This window comes from Cololabis saira, chromosome 10 (assembly GCF_033807715.1).
Source record: "Cololabis saira isolate AMF1-May2022 chromosome 10, fColSai1.1, whole genome shotgun sequence".
NCBI lineage: Eukaryota > Metazoa > Chordata > Actinopteri > Beloniformes > Belonidae > Cololabis > Cololabis saira.
The window spans coordinates 6126665-6142404 of NC_084596.1; the positions used below are offsets into that span (position 1 = coordinate 6126665).

The following is a 15740-nucleotide window of genomic DNA, read 5'->3' on the forward strand; positions in this document are numbered from 1 at the left end:
TTTAGAGCACCAGAACCCGCAGAAAACCACCGTAGACTAAAGGCTGAATTATACTTCTGCGTCAAAACGACGCCGTGTCTACGGCGTGTGGTTTTTGTACACGCAGAGGACACGCCGTCACATGCGCTGTCAGTGACGTGCACCTCCTGAAAATTGTAACTACGCGTCGAGGAGACGCGGACCACACGCAGACGGAGAGGGCTGTGATTGGTTCGTTTGAAAGCGAAGCATTTCCGGTTTCCGGTTTGAATCAGTAGTGAACTTCCAGGGCTCTTTTCTTCGTTTATATGTGATTTTTTTTGTTTTTGTTTTTTGCACAATAGTTGTCCTTATCTCTTTGATTTACTGTGACCGGAAAAAGTCGGATAAACCATTCAGAAAAAGATCGCTAACTAGTGGCCGCGGGGGGTACTGCACCGCGACCAAATGGAGAGACGGAGAAGTCCGAAGGATTCGTGACGACGTCACGGGTGCGCCGTGTGCTCTGCGTGTGTGTGACGCAGAAGTATACCCGCACCTTTACGCAGCTCCATCCGGGATTTAGAGCACCAGAACTTGCAGAAACCCACCGTAGAATCCCGCAGCTCCATCCGGGATTTAGAGCACCAGAACCTGCAGAAACCCACCGTAGAATTACGCAGCTCCATCCGGGATTTAGAGCACCAGAACCTGCAGAAACCCACCGTAGAATTACGCAGCTCCATCCGGGATTTACACCAACTGATGCTGCAGAAACCCACCGTAGAATTACGCAGCTCCATCCGGGATTTACACCAATTGATGCTGCAGAAACCCAGCCGAGCATCCTGCAGCTCCTTCCGGGTTCTGGTCCCCCTGGTCCGCCGAGTTCCCGGCCCGCTGCAGCCTCCGCTCGTCCCGAGGGAAAAGTCAGCACAACCAGCCCCGGAGCCACGTAGCTCCGCATCAGCCCCGCCCCCGCATGAGCCCCGCATGAGCCCCGCATGAGCCCCGCATGAGCCCCGCATGAGCCCCGCATGAGCCCCGCGGGTCCCCGCGGCTCCGGCCCCCGAGACAGAACCTCCATCCCGGCTCACCGGGAGCCGGCCAAACACCTCGCTCTCCGTGCGTGCCTTGGGAGCCCACGCTTAAGCCCCCCCACCATCCACGACTGAGCTTCTTTAAAGCCAGCTGCGCCCCCAAAAACCCCACGGTCCTGGTACCATGGGGCATTTTTTGGCCGCAAAATGGCGCCTCCCCGTGGCAGAAACAGAGTACTGCAGCTCCGCCAAACAAATTGCAGAATGACAGTGATCCGAGCGGCTTAAAGACGAGCCGAACCTCACGTGGTGACATCGTGAACACTTTAATATGGATCAGTAGTCCACACAGCACCTCCCCGAGCTGCTGCAGCATCTGCACCACTGCAGATGCTGCAGCAGCTTCTGGTGCAGGAAAACACACGATCACATTTGGTGTCTGCACAAATACACATTTGGTAGAAATGTGATCCGGTGGACGATGGAGCAGAAAACCTGTGGTTGCAATAAAGACATCTTATTTCCACACAGTTGTCCTGACTGACTGAATCATCAGGTGAGAAGGTGAGAGCTGAAAACGAGGTTCCGGGTGACGCGGTGGTGGACGGGGGTTCGTGTCCGGTTCTGCTGCGCTCCGGGAACCGTACGAGCACTTTATTCTACTGACAAAAGGTACATAAACATCATCGTGGTACATCTAAGATCAACCAGGCCGACCCCCGGGACCCTGAACATGAGATCCTGAACCTCAGGAAGCAGTTCTAGAGCAGTGGTTCCCAACCTGTGGCCCGCGGCCCCCTGGAGGGCCGCGGAGGTACTGCAAGTGGGCCGCCCAATAACTTCATCTGGGCTGATCGCAGCTCAGTGATTCCTCTCTGACATCACAGCTGGACAGAAGGACAACACGTGGATCCTGGAATAACTGCAGCTTCCACCTTTAAAGGACCGGAAGAGGAAGAAGTTTCCAAGGAATCATTCAGAACAGTTTCACCAACGTGTGATCCAGGGGTTCTGGTGGAGACAGAGACAGAGACAGACGTGTACACACTCAACTATCTGTCCAACAGAGACAGTTTCTCTGACAGGAGGAGACTCTGGAGACTGAACTCAACACAGAGACACTGAAGAACCAGAACCAGAACCTGAACCCAGGACAGAGAGGTTCAGTGAATGTGGTGTTGGAGGTGTGCTTCTACCGTCATGGTATCAATCATTAATATGTGTGCAGACAAGGTAAAAAAAAAAAAGAAGACAAACCAACACTCATGTGGTGACATCATGAACACTTTAATATTGATCGGTAATCCACAAAACCACCTCCCTGAGCTGCAGTCTGCACTCTAGATGCTGAAACAGCTTTTGATGGAGGAAAACAGCCGATCATATTTGGTATCTACAGAAATATAGATTTGGTAGAAATGTGATCCAGGGGACGATGGATCATAAAATCTGTGGTTGCAATAAAAACATCTTATTTCCAAACAGTTTTCTTGACTCACTGAATAATTAGATGAGAAAATGAGAGCTGAAAACAACATTACAGATGACATCATGGAGGGTTTGTCCAGTTCTTCTACAGTCTAGGAACCATAGAAGCGCATTATTGTTGTTGATTTCTCCTTCTACTGACAAATGTACATAACAATCATCATAGTACATTTAAAATCAACAAGGCCGACCCCCGGGACCCTGAACATGAAGAAGCAGTTCCAGATGATGGATGGATCATCTTATTCATCTTGGTGAGAGCTCACACACAAACAAACCCTTTACCATGACAGAGACCTGACAGTCCAGTAGTGACGTCATGGCTGGAACAGGAAGTGGTGTGAATAAAGACCAGGATGAACCCTGGCTGCACAGCAACCTTGTGCTCAGATCTGTCAGCAGGTTGTAACTTCATCTGGGCTGATTGCAGCTCAGTGATTCCTCTCTGACATCACAGTTGGTCACATGTGCAGCAAACTACCTGCAGCTGACATGAAGTTAATGATCTGAGCTGAACTGAGCTGCAGAGAAACAACACGCTGCTGTTCACGGTGAAGCTCTGACTGGAAACAGACGGAAGAACAACATGTGGATCCTGGAATAACGGCAGCTTCCACCTTTAAAGGACCGGAAGAGGAAGAAGTTTCCAAGGAATCATTCAGAACAGTTTCACCAACGTGTGATCCAGGTGTTCTGGTGGAGACAGAGACAGACGTGTACAGACTCAACTATCTGTCCAACAGAGACAGTTTCTCTGACAGGAGGAGATTCTTGAGACTGAACTCAACACAGAGACACTGAACAACCAGAACCAGACGAGAACCAGAACCCAGGATAGAGAGGTTCAGTGAATGTGGTGTTGAAGGTGTGGAGGAGGATCAGTCTGTCAGAGGAGACGCTGTAGAAGGACAGAGTTCCAGCAGGAACGTCCACGTACACTGCTGCTCTGTCAGAGACTGAGGAAGAGGAGGAGGAAGATGTTACTATGTTATTGTGACGGACATGGTACCAACCATCATAACAGTCCAGACTCCAGGAATGATCGTTCCATCCAAACAAACAGTCACCAGAGTTTCCTTTCCTTCTGATTCTTCTGTAACTCACTTGTTGTGCGTCTCGGTAGCTTGGCTGTCCAGTTATCAAAGGCTTATTAATAATTTTATTCAAGAATTATTAATAATTAATAAAGTCGACTATTTATCAAATTGAATGACCAATATGATAAGTAAACTCCTCGGGGCACCACTCCGGGCCTTAATCCGGAGAAATGATAACTTAAACAGCAGAAAATCAGTCTCATATGATTTTAAGGTTTATGCCTAATACAGTAATTGAAGGGTGAAATTCGAGCACTAGGCTCTGCTTAAACAAATCAACTTGTGACCAAATCTTGCATGAAATAACACAACCACTCATAAAGAAATCAATCAGAGTTTATTTACATACGGGTGTCAAAAGATGATAAACGCAACACCCCAAATAATTCTGATGGCACACTACGTAAACAGGGACAGAAATTATACAATGCAAAAGTTCCAGTCATCCGTGTGGGGTGTGACTAGTGTGTGTGTGCGTGTGCGTGTGTGTGTGTGTGTGCGTGTCTGCATGTGTGTGTGTGTGTGTGTGTGTGTGTGTGTGTGTGTGTGTGTGTGTGTGTGTGTGTGTATGTGATCTCAGAATGGCTCGGGAATTTACGACCGAGGGGAGCGTCTGTGTGTGTGTGTGTGGGGGGGGGGGGGTTAGTACGAGAGGAAGAGAGGGAGAGATGCAGAAGAAAAGTAAAATAATAGACACTCTTAAATAATATCTCACTACCAGAAACCCAAGACCTTCTGCTCTTTCCCACCCAGAAATGCCCCACGGTGAAACTAAACTTCACACGTGCGCTCTGGTCATTCAACCGGGAAATTTAGAAGGGCCTTGTTTTCGGTTGTCGAGAAGCATGTCATAACGATCCAGCAATGTGGATGCAGCAGTAGACCAATAAGAAGATAAACAAAAACACTTAAGTTAATAAACACAACTATGACGGGATCAGCAGTCCAGCTCACAGCGTAAACTAACTCTTAAAGTTTTCTCTGCCCAGACACCAAAAACAGCCTCTCACGTGAATCTTTGCAGTTGAAGGAAAAAAGGGTGGTCGGTCAGCGTTCCTCGGGGAACAGCTGGGTGTTTACGCTCAGCAGGGGATCCTGATAAAGCGGTTATCACTCCCTCCTGTGTCCTTGCTGCAGATGAGGGGATGGTAGCTGGGCACAGCACTTGGCTTCCTTCAACTTCGGATCGGCGTCGCGTTCACGTCGAGGCAATGCAGGGTCCCTAGTTCGGCTTTCTGGGCTCGGAACTGCGTGGGTCGCTCGTGCAGCGCTGCAAAACGGACGCTCCTTCGTTCACGAAGGAGAAAGCCGGCCCTTGGCTGGCTCCCTGGTGTTACAGAGACCTGTGGGTGAGAAGGAAGAAGCAGAAAAGAGAGAAGAGGCCGGAGAGAGGGCGGTCTTCTCTTTTATAGCTGCATACAGGAAGTAGATACCCCTTCCTGCAGCTCGGGGTCCTTGTCCAATCAAAGTGTGGTGCCTTATCACCAAGAGGGTCACATATGCAAATCCTGGTGTCCATGGGGTCTTTCCGTTCTCCAGACCACGCTGGAGGTGTCGTAAACTCACCATGAGGCAGGGATCATGAGACTTTAGCTTTGGCTTCGGCCCTTTACTGGTCCAAAATAAATGTTCACCCAATCATAAATGTCATGAATTCATAACCATATGGACGGTGGTCCAACATCCCCCCTTAGATTTGACAGCGGGAATGCAGGGTCTGGTTGTCAAATCTACCAACGGTGCAACAGTCCATGTGATGCAGTCCTGGTTGGCAGAGGGGCACAGTACTTAAAAGTTCAGAGGTTAGCATAGCGCTGGAGGCTTTGTCTGGGCAGAGGTGAGGCATGTCTGGGCAGACGGAAATACGCTATGCTATATGAGACTAGGGTATAAAACATAACAATAAACATAAAACATAAAACATATAGAAACGATAAGGGATTCGATTATGCAGTTCAGTGTCATTCCTAGCAGAATGAGGTAGATAAAGATAAAAAGAAGGGAGGTTAGTTAGGTTACGGACCCTCGATACGTAACTGCCAAAAGCAGACCAGGCTCAGTGGGTGTTCACTACGTGTTAATCCCTTGGCAGAGCGGTGCTGAGGAAAGAAACGGATCGGAGGGGGTCCGTCCGGTAACAGAACCGACCTCGGGTAACGGAAGAAGAAAGTATTGTTCCCTAGCAATTTAATCATTCTGCGATTAATTGCTAGACCCGGAAAAACAAAAACAGAACAAATGAAATAAAATTGTGAGTGTAGGTCTGAGTTTTACTTCCCTAACACTCCAAGGTCCCTGCCCCCCCCTTTTTCAGGGGTGGGGGGATTTGCGCTTCTGGGTCAGAAGTTGTCAGTCAGCTGCAGACGAGTCATGCAGCTCGTTCAGTGCTCTGGCCAACAGGGTGTATATGGCACCCCCCCGGCCTGCTGATCTACGACGTCTGCGCCGTCTCTTGGGCGGCGCCCTGGCGTCAGCACCGGGGTGGAACACCTCTCGGTCACTCTGTGGACCGTTCTCAGAATCTACCGTGGGACGTCTCTGTGTTTCCCACGCCAGCTCAGCGTACCCGCGGATTTCTCGCATTTTGAGATCTCGCCTCCCGCTGCAGTAAAGAGTTACCTTACATCGCACGCTTTCATGGAGGTTATGTAGGAATAGAGACTTAAAATGACGATCATTCTCCAAACCGGGAGTGTTGCGTCCCTGGAAAAACGCAGCTCTCAGACGCCAGTAATAATCTTTGGGGGTTTCTGACTCCTGGTGCTTAATTGAAGAAGCAGCCAGAGTAGCTGAAGCCCAGTCGGTTTCAGAAAAATACTCCTCTAGCAAAGCCTGAAGGAGTGCTTCATAGCAGTCTCTGGTTTTAGCTGGAAGGGATCTTATGAAAACACGAACGCTCCTGGCTGTGGTTTTCCAAAGAAGTTTTACCTTCTCGCTAGAGGATGCATGAGGTAAATCTCGGAGGCAATCCTGAACCTCATCGAGATAATTCTCAATATTTGACCCTGGATCATCCGGGTCAAAGTGTTCTATGTCACTGGCCAGGGACTCAAAGTCACGGAGACGCAAGCCTTGTCTATGTGGCGGGTCAGGGTCATCTGGTCCACCAGAACGTTCCTGATACAACCGGTCCCCGTGCCGAGAAGAATAATTAGTTCTTGTCTGTTGTGGAACAGGTAGGTCAAAGTGGGGGTTTAACCCACCTGACACAAGTTTTTGTCCATCAGGGAAAGGTTCCCGGAATTTTGGATTTACGGCCTTCAGATTATGAGGCTGGCCGCATTTCGGGTTCAGCACCTCATCTTGAACACGCGGAGCAGTGGGCCTGAGGGTGAACGGGGGGGCACGCTTTAAGTCTGACCCCCCTTTCCTCATTTTGCACCTCGGTGGCTGCACTTTCATTTCGTCCCAGGTGATAAGGTCTGGAACGGTGTCAGTAGCGTTTGGGCTACTGGCTGTCCCCCTGGGCTCAGACAGGATAAGCAGGTTAACTGCTGGATCCTTTCTCTGGCCCCCTGCTGGCCGTGGGTCAGTGTGAGATTGGTCACGCCTTTCATCACACTGCTGCAAATTGTTAATGATCGGGACACTGGAGAGTTGATCTACTTTAATTTCTGATTCGAGCCGTGGCTCGCGGTTCCCATGCTTGTTTTCAACCCAGCGCGGCTCCATTTTCTCGGAGCTTCGAGTGGACCCGTTACAGGAGTCCAGTGACTGCTGACGAAAGTCCAGCGACTGCTGGCGGAGACTAAGCGACTGCTCATAGAGGCTTACTGCCTTCTCCCGGAGGCTAAGTGCGTGCTCACGGAGCAGCCATGACTTTTCATGGCGTTCCTCCACGTGGCTGAACTTATGTGACTGGAGCTGGGTTTTGCAACTAAGCACATCGGAGAAGAATGCTTCTCTGGAAGAACTCTTAATTACAGAGATCAACTCCTGTATCCTATCACCCGCGTTACGTTCATAATTATGGACGTTATTCACCTCCTCTGAGGCGCATCGACTAGTTTCTCGGATTCGTGCTTGAGCCTCTCTTAACAGGCTTTTCAAGCGTTCAATCTCTTCCTGCGCATCGCAGTGCGCCAACACTTCCCCCTCGTATTTTTGTCGCCACCTGTGTTTGTTTTCCCCAGCATGGAGTTCTGCCTTACGTTGCCATAGCAACGCCAGTTTACCCGGAACGTTGGCTACACAGGCTTTTTTATACGGTTTCTTGGCGAAGCTAGTGAGCTCTGCTATCCTCCCTTCGCAGGTCTGGAGGTCATAGTCATTTATTATGCTCAGCTCATCTCTGGGTATTTCCATAATGCGTGCAATTACTTCTTGAGTGTCGGTAAAAGTGACGCTGGGGGAAGCCTCGGCCCCCCCTTCATGGTTACCTGGGCTAGTCATCGCGCGTCTGGCCAGGGGCCCGGGAAGGAAGGGAACCTGGCGAAAAGCTTCCTATTCAAACGGAACTTGCCTGACGGTCCTTCTTAGTCAACCTCTGGTCACCTCTGCTGGCTCTGCGTCCAAATGCGATGAGTTTCCTGCCCTGTACACCACACGCAGTTCACGAACCGGACACCAGTGTTTCGCTTGCGACTCTGCCAAGAGATTAACACTCAGTAATGAAGTAGATTCACGTTATCACCCAGATTAGGAGGAATGAGACAATAAATTAAGCATGAGAGACTCTGATATGTGCCTGAAAGCAGTTGGGTTCTTGGTTATCATAAAAGGAATCGAGATAACCTTGGAAGCAAAAGAAAAATAAAATAATCAATAAAGTGGATTGAAATTTAAATGCCACCCAAATTAAAGATTCAATTTAAAAAACACGATAGAAATTAATCCGAAAGAATAACTCACATGGGGTAATCCCGACAAAGTTCTATTAATAAAATTTAAAGAACTTGAAACAAAACCAACCATTAACTTCAGTGAAGCAGTAGCCTTAGCTTCAGTGAAGGTTGCAGAGGAAAATTAATCAAACCGATTAATAAAAGTAGTGATAAAAATAAAAGTTCAAGTTAATAAACTTAAAGAACTTAAAGCGACCAACCCTTAGTGAAGCGAGGTTGCCATTAACAGGTTTTAAAATAACCGTAGGAATCAGATAATGAGAGGGGAAGAAAAATAACAATATTTTCTTTTCCGATCAAAATTAATGTTCTGTTATTTCATACAAATTCAGTCACAATGTCGTTACTATTAGAGCCCCACACGGGCGGACCATTTATGTTGTGCGTCTCGGTAGCTTGGCTGTCCAGTTATCAAAGGCTTATTAATAATTTTATTCAAGAATTATTAATAATTAATAAAGTCGACTATTTATCAAATTGAATGACCAATATGATAAGTAAACTCCTCGGGGCACCACTCCGGGCCTTAATCCGGAGAAATGATAACTTAAACAGCAGAAAATCAGTCTCATATGATTTTAAGGTTTATGCCTAATACAGTAATTGAAGGGTGAAATTCGAGCACTAGGCTCTGCTTAAACAAATCAACTTGTGACCAAATCTTGCATGAAATAACACAACCACTCATAAAGAAATCAATCAGAGTTTATTTACATACGGGTGTCAAAAGATGATAAACGCAACACCCCAAATAATTCTGATGGCACACTACGTAAACAGGGACAGAAATTATACAATGCAAAAGTTCCAGTCATCCGTGTGGGGTGTGACTAGTGTGTGTGTGCGTGTGCGTGTGTGTGTGTGTGTGCGTGTCTGCATGTGTGTGTGTGTGTGTGTGTGTGTGTGTGTGTGTGTGTGTGTGTGTGTGTGTGTATGTGATCTCAGAATGGCTCGGGAATTTACGACCGAGGGGAGCGTCTGTGTGTGTGTGTGTGGGGGGGGGGGGGGTTAGTACGAGAGGAAGAGAGGGAGAGATGCAGAAGAAAAGTAAAATAATAGACACTCTTAAATAATATCTCACTACCAGAAACCCAAGACCTTCTGCTCTTTCCCACCCAGAAATGCCCCACGGTGAAACTAAACTTCACACGTGCGCTCTGGTCATTCAACCGGGAAATTTAGAAGGGCCTTGTTTTCGGTTGTCGAGAAGCATGTCATAACGATCCAGCAATGTGGATGCAGCAGTAGACCAATAAGAAGATAAACAAAAACACTTAAGTTAATAAACACAACTATGACGGGATCAGCAGTCCAGCTCACAGCGTAAACTAACTCTTAAAGTTTTCTCTGCCCAGACACCAAAAACAGCCTCTCACGTGAATCTTTGCAGTTGAAGGAAAAAAGGGTGGTCGGTCAGCGTTCCTCGGGGAACAGCTGGGTGTTTACGCTCAGCAGGGGATCCTGATAAAGCGGTTATCACTCCCTCCTGTGTCCTTGCTGCAGATGAGGGGATGGCAGCTGGGCACAGCACTTGGCTTCCTTCAACTTCGGATCGGCGTCGCGTTCACGTCGAGGCAATGCAGGGTCCCTAGTTCGGCTTTCTGGGCTCGGAACTGCGTGGGTCGCTCGTGCAGCGCTGCAAAACGGACGCTCCTTCGTTCACGAAGGAGAAAGCCGGCCCTTGGCTGGCTCCCTGGTGTTACAGAGACCTGTGGGTGAGAAGGAAGAAGCAGAAAAGAGAGAAGAGGCCGGAGAGAGGGCGGTCTTCTCTTTTATAGCTGCATACAGGAAGTAGATACCCCTTCCTGCAGCTCGGGGTCCTTGTCCAATCAAAGTGTGGTGCCTTATCACCAAGAGGGTCACATATGCAAATCCTGGTGTCCATGGGGTCTTTCCGTTCTCCAGACCACGCTGGAGGTGTCGTAAACTCACCATGAGGCAGGGATCATGAGACTTTAGCTTTGGCTTCGGCCCTTTACTGGTCCAAAATAAATGTTCACCCAATCATAAATGTCATGAATTCATAACCATATGGACGGTGGTCCAACACACTGATACAGAAACATCTCCTCTCCACTGGACCTCCCAATAACAGCGACCTGTCAGAACTTCTCTACACAGCAGCTGATCCCAGTAATCAAACCTGTCTGGATGATCAGGATATGACTGATCCTCCTTCACACGTGTCATCTTCCTGTTGTTGTCAGACAGTTGGATATACTTGTAGACTGTGTTTGTGTCGATGGTGAGTTGACATGAATCTGATGGAGAGAACCAACAACCCAGCTGCAGTTATTATTGATCTGTCATTGATCATTGATGGATGAATGAGTGATGTGTCAGTGTGAAGATGGTTGAATGTGTGAATGAAATAAAAACACACTTACACTTCGACGGACCTGGTGTCAGAAATCGTTGTCCAGCAGGCTCCACCCTGAAAAGAGGAGGGGGGTCAGACCAGCTCAGTCTCTCTCAGCAAACATGGACATTACATGGCTCTCACACACTGATGAAGGAACAGTCCAACACTTGGACGGATGCACTTGAATGCAGCATCTCTGAAGTCTGTCCTGTGGTCGTCACCTTCCAGCACAGTTTCAACACATTCTTTTCATCTGGTTTCATCTCTGCTGAATCAGCAGCAGGAGGAGACCGTGTCATGGAAGAGTGAAGGTGCAGCTGTTACTGGGCTGTGATGGGCCTGAAAACCACACTGCTGTGGTTCTGGGATGTTTACTGGGTCAAGAACGGCTCAGAGTTGTGAACTGCATCTATCAGCTCTGCTGCAGTACCAGATGAGCTGCAGCAGCTCCGTCTGCTCAAAGATCTCTGTTCAAATCCAGAGAAACACAAAGATGATGTCCACAACACCATGAAGAGTCCAGCACACTGCTGTCCTTCTGTCTTCCTACCTGAGAGTGTCTAGTCTCCAGCGGGGATCCTCCTGTCCAGCAGACAAAAGCTTCCCTGCTGACTCTCCTGGATGGTTGTAGCTCAGGTCCAGCTTTCTCAGGTGGGAGGGGTTGGAGCTCAGAGCTGAGACCAGAGAAGAACTTCCTTCCTCTGAGATCAGACAGCCTGACAGCCTACAGACACACAACACAACACACATGCAGAGACTGAGAACTGCTCTGAGACTAAAGCTGACTCTGTCCTCGTGTTCACCCGATGGTGGTGCTGAAGGAAAAGTCAGAGGATCAGCAGAAACACATCAACAATCTTCAATATCAACCTCAGTTGTAACGGTCAGCAGTTGAACACTTGGTGGATTCTGACCTGAGAGACTCCAGGTGACAGTGTGGACTCTCCAGTCCAGGACACAGCTTCTTCAGTCCTGAATCCTGCAGGTGGTTGTTACTCAGGTCCAGTTCTGTCAGACTGGAGGACTGAGAGCTGAGAACTGAGGACAGAAGTGGACAGATGTCCCCTGAGAGGTTACAGCCTCTCAACCTGCAGAGGAGATTAAAGAGAGATCATGAGGTTATTTAGGAAAGTTTTTTTTATAACATTTCATGTACAAGACAACTCAAAGTGCTTAAAATAAAAAGATTAAAGAAAAATAAAAGATAAAAAAAATGAATAAAACATTTAAGAATTTAAAAGCAGTAATTAAAGACAGACAAGTAAATAAAAAGGTTTTCAACTTGACTTAAGGCTATAGAGAGTTTCAGCATCCCTGATGCATTCTGGGAGTTTGTTCCACAGGTGAGGAGCAAAAGCTGAACGCTGACTCATCATGTTTGGTTTTAACTCTGGGTACAGAAAGTAGGCGTGTCCCCGACGACCTGAGGGTTGTGGTTAGTTCATCATGGACCAGGAGATCAGAGATGTATTTTGATCCAAAATCATTCAGAGATTCATAAACCCGCAGCAGGATTTTAACATCTATTTTGGGACAGACAGTAAACCAGTGTAAAGATCTAAGAACTGGAGTTGTGTGGTCCACATGTTCTTTAAGTGATAACAGGCTGACTTCACTACTGTCTTAATGTGGCTGTTCTGGTCTGAGTCCAGAACCACTCCCTGATTTCTGGGTTGGCTATTTGTTTTTAGCTTCACTACTTGAACCTGAATGCAGATATTTAATTTTATTTACTTGGTTCCAAAAGCGATTATTTCTGTTTTTATCTTCTTTAACTGAAGTAAATCGTGGCACATCCACTTTTTAATGCAATCAATGCATTTGATAAAAAATTTTTATTGCATTATAGTCTCTTGGTGAGATGCTTATATAGATTGAGGTGTCATCTGCATAGTCATGGTAGCACATTTTGTTCTTTTTCATAATTTTGAGCAAGTGAGAGCATGTACATATTAAACAAAAGAGACCCCAGAATTGAACCTTGAGGAACTCCACATGTTACTTGTGTTAGATTTGATTTGTAGTTACTTAAAGACAAAATATTCTTTGTCTTTTAGATAGGACTGAAACCAGGTTAGTGCTGTGCTAGAAAGTCCCACCCAGTTCTTCAACCTGTCTATCAAGATGTTCTTGTTGATTGTGTTGAAAGCAGTACTGAGATCCAGAAAGACTAAGGGTGCTTTCACCTCTGTCCCAATTGGAGCAGTTGTTCCGAAACAGGGAGCGTTTCCCCCTAAAGATCGGTACGTTTGGTATATCTGAACACAGCAATCGCACTCGGATGCGGCACAAAACAAGCGAGCCGAGATCGCCTAGGAGAGGTGGTCTCGGCTCGCTTCCATTCCAGACCTGCAGTGAGAACATAATCGACACAGCAACCAACACACCTCCATTTATTGTGTATGTGCTACCGCGGCGCAAGGAGAAGAGTTGGCGCAGCCTCCACCACCTTCTCTCCTATTGGACACAACTTTCTCTCTTCTGCCTTCTCTCCTATTGGACACAACTTTCTCTCTTCTGCCTTCTCTCCTATTGGACACAACTTTCTCTCTTCTCCCTTCTCTCCTATTGGACGTGCCGAGATGTTGTCACAGCGCGGCACGTTGTAATTAAAATATGTTCAATTCGGGCAGGCAGGCGCAGTGCAAACGTCGCAGCAGCCGCCTTCTCGCCCGCCGCCCTCTCGCCCGCCGCAAGGCTCGGCAGGAGAGCAGCCCGCTCTTGCGCCGCGGTAGCACATAAACGAATGTGATCGCCGGCGGTGGTCTGCGCTTTGCGCCCTCTCTGTGAAAGGGGCTTGTTGTTTTTCCCGGGGTACGGAAAAGGAAACTCCTTCCGCATTCATGTCTGACCAATGAGAGAACAGTTGGTTCTCATGGCATTTGTTAACAGCTTTGAACCGCTACAGACGTTTGCCTTGTGAACACAAACGCCACATATGAAAAACGAAACAACTGTATAAATTTAACCCCTGAATCGGAACAAAACAAACGGGCTACAGGTCTGAAAGCTCCCTTAGACTGAAATGTTGCCAGTATTGGAGTGGATATCATCATCATTTACTAGAGCTGTCTCACTGCTGTGATGTGGCCGGAAACCTGACTGGAACACATCAAAACCGTTATTTAGTGTCAGAATGTTGTACAGGTTTTTTGAAAAATGGGTTAAATTCAGAATATGAACATTCATACAAGAAAGGCCACTCCACAGCTACGACACTTGCTCAAATGACGGATGATTGGTTGCATGAAATGGATGACAAAAAAATTGGTGGTACTGTACTGTTGGATATGAGGGCAGCATTTGATGTTCTTGACCTTAATGCAGGGGTCACCAATCCTGGTCCTCAAGGGCCGGTGTCCCTGCAGGTTTTAGATGTTTCCCTGCTTCATTTCCCCATGATACAAGTGACTGTGTCATTAACAGAATTGTGCAGCCCTGGATAATAATAATAATAATAACTTGCATTTATATAGCGCCTTTCAAGGAACCCAAGGTCGCTTTACAGATCATAGGCAAACCAAGGAAGAACAAACAAAACAAAACACCATCGGGACAAAACGACAGGGGGGGGGCACTAATGGGGAAAAGCCAGGGTGAAAAGGTGGGTTTTGAGTTGGGTTTTGAAACTGTCCAGAGAAGGGGAGTCACGGATTACAGCGGGGAGAGAGTTCCAAAGGGTGGGGGCAGCAACACTGAAGGCTCTGTCCCCAAAAGTCTTCAGTCTGGTCCGGGGGATGGAGAGCAGACCAGCGTCTGAAGACCGCAGGTTCCGGGAGGGAGTGTGGTGATGAAGGAGGTCGGACAGGTACTGGGGGGCCAGAGTGTGAAGAGATTTGTAGGTGAGTAGGAGGAGTTTGTACCGAATGCGGAACTTAACAGGTAGCCAGTGGAGGTGGATGAGGGTGGGGGTGATATGCTGCCAGGGCTTGGTGTGGGTGAGAACCCTGGCAGCTGAATTATGCTCTTACTGGAGCCTGTCCAGGGTTTTACTTGGAACCCCAGACAGGACTCCATTACAGTAGTCCAGTCGGGAGGTGATGAAAACATGGATGAGTGTTTCTGCCACAGAGTCAGAGAGTGAGGGACGGAGACGTGCGATGTTTCTGAGGTGATAGAAGGCAGATTTGGTGACCGACTTGATGTGTGACTGGAAGGAGAGGGTGGAGTCCAGGATGACGCCCAGATTACGGGCCTCGGAGGATGGCGTGATGGTGCAGCCGTCCACCCGGATGAGCAGATCTCCAACCTTCCGGAGCAGTGACTTTGGGGCCACAACCATGAGCTCCGTCTTATTGCTGTTCAGTTTGAGGAAGTTAGTTGTCATCCAAGATTTTATGGCTGAGAGGCAGTTAACCAAAGACTGTGGGGGGAGCTGGGAGGATGGTGAGGTGCTGAGATGGAGCTGGGTATCGTCAGCGTAGCAGTGAAAACTGAGACCATAGTGGCGTATGATCTGGCCAAGGGGGAGCAGGTAGGTGGTGAAGAGGGTTGGACCGAGCACAGAGCCTTGGGGGACACCATGGTTGACTGGGGCAGGGTGGGAGGAGGAGCCAAGGATGGTGACAAACTGAGTTCTGTTGGTGAGGTAAGATTGGAACCAAGATAAAGCAGAGCCAGAGATACCAAGGAGAGCAGACAGGCGTTCGAGGAGGATGGTGTGGGAGATGGTGTCAAAGGCAGCGGAGAGGTCGAGGAGGATGAGGATGCTGATTTTGCCATTGGATGACAAGCTGATGACGATGATTAATTAGAATCAGGTGTGTTAAAGCAGGGAAACATCTAAAACATGCAGGACACCGGCCCTCGAGGACCAGGATTGCTGATCCCTGCACTAATGTGTTATTGAATAAGTTACACTGTTATGGTTTTGAATCAACTGCTATTGCATGTGGTAAGAGATATTTGTCTGATAGGAAAAGCACTGTTTACTTTAAGAGTAAAAGATCAT

The 15740-nt window shown here is 47.9% G+C and overlaps 2 protein-coding genes across 2 annotated transcripts in view; one reads left to right on the forward strand and one right to left on the reverse strand.

Annotated features, from left to right (window-relative positions):
• LOC133452321 (NLR family CARD domain-containing protein 3-like) overlaps positions 1-15740 on the forward strand; it is a 674416-nt gene that overhangs the window by 483599 nt on the left and 175077 nt on the right. The gene's annotated exons all lie outside the window — the stretch shown is intronic.
• On the reverse strand, positions 2276-11874 carry LOC133452322 (uncharacterized). The gene is made up of 5 exons (XM_061731569.1): positions 11704-11874; positions 11340-11513; positions 10815-10861; positions 9804-10688; positions 2276-8169 (listed from the first exon to the last, which is right to left on the reverse strand). The coding sequence occupies exon 5, from the start codon at positions 7973-7975 to the stop codon at positions 5933-5935; it is 2043 nt and encodes a 680-aa protein (XP_061587553.1). The 5' UTR covers positions 7976-8169; positions 9804-10688; positions 10815-10861; positions 11340-11513; positions 11704-11874; the 3' UTR covers positions 2276-5932.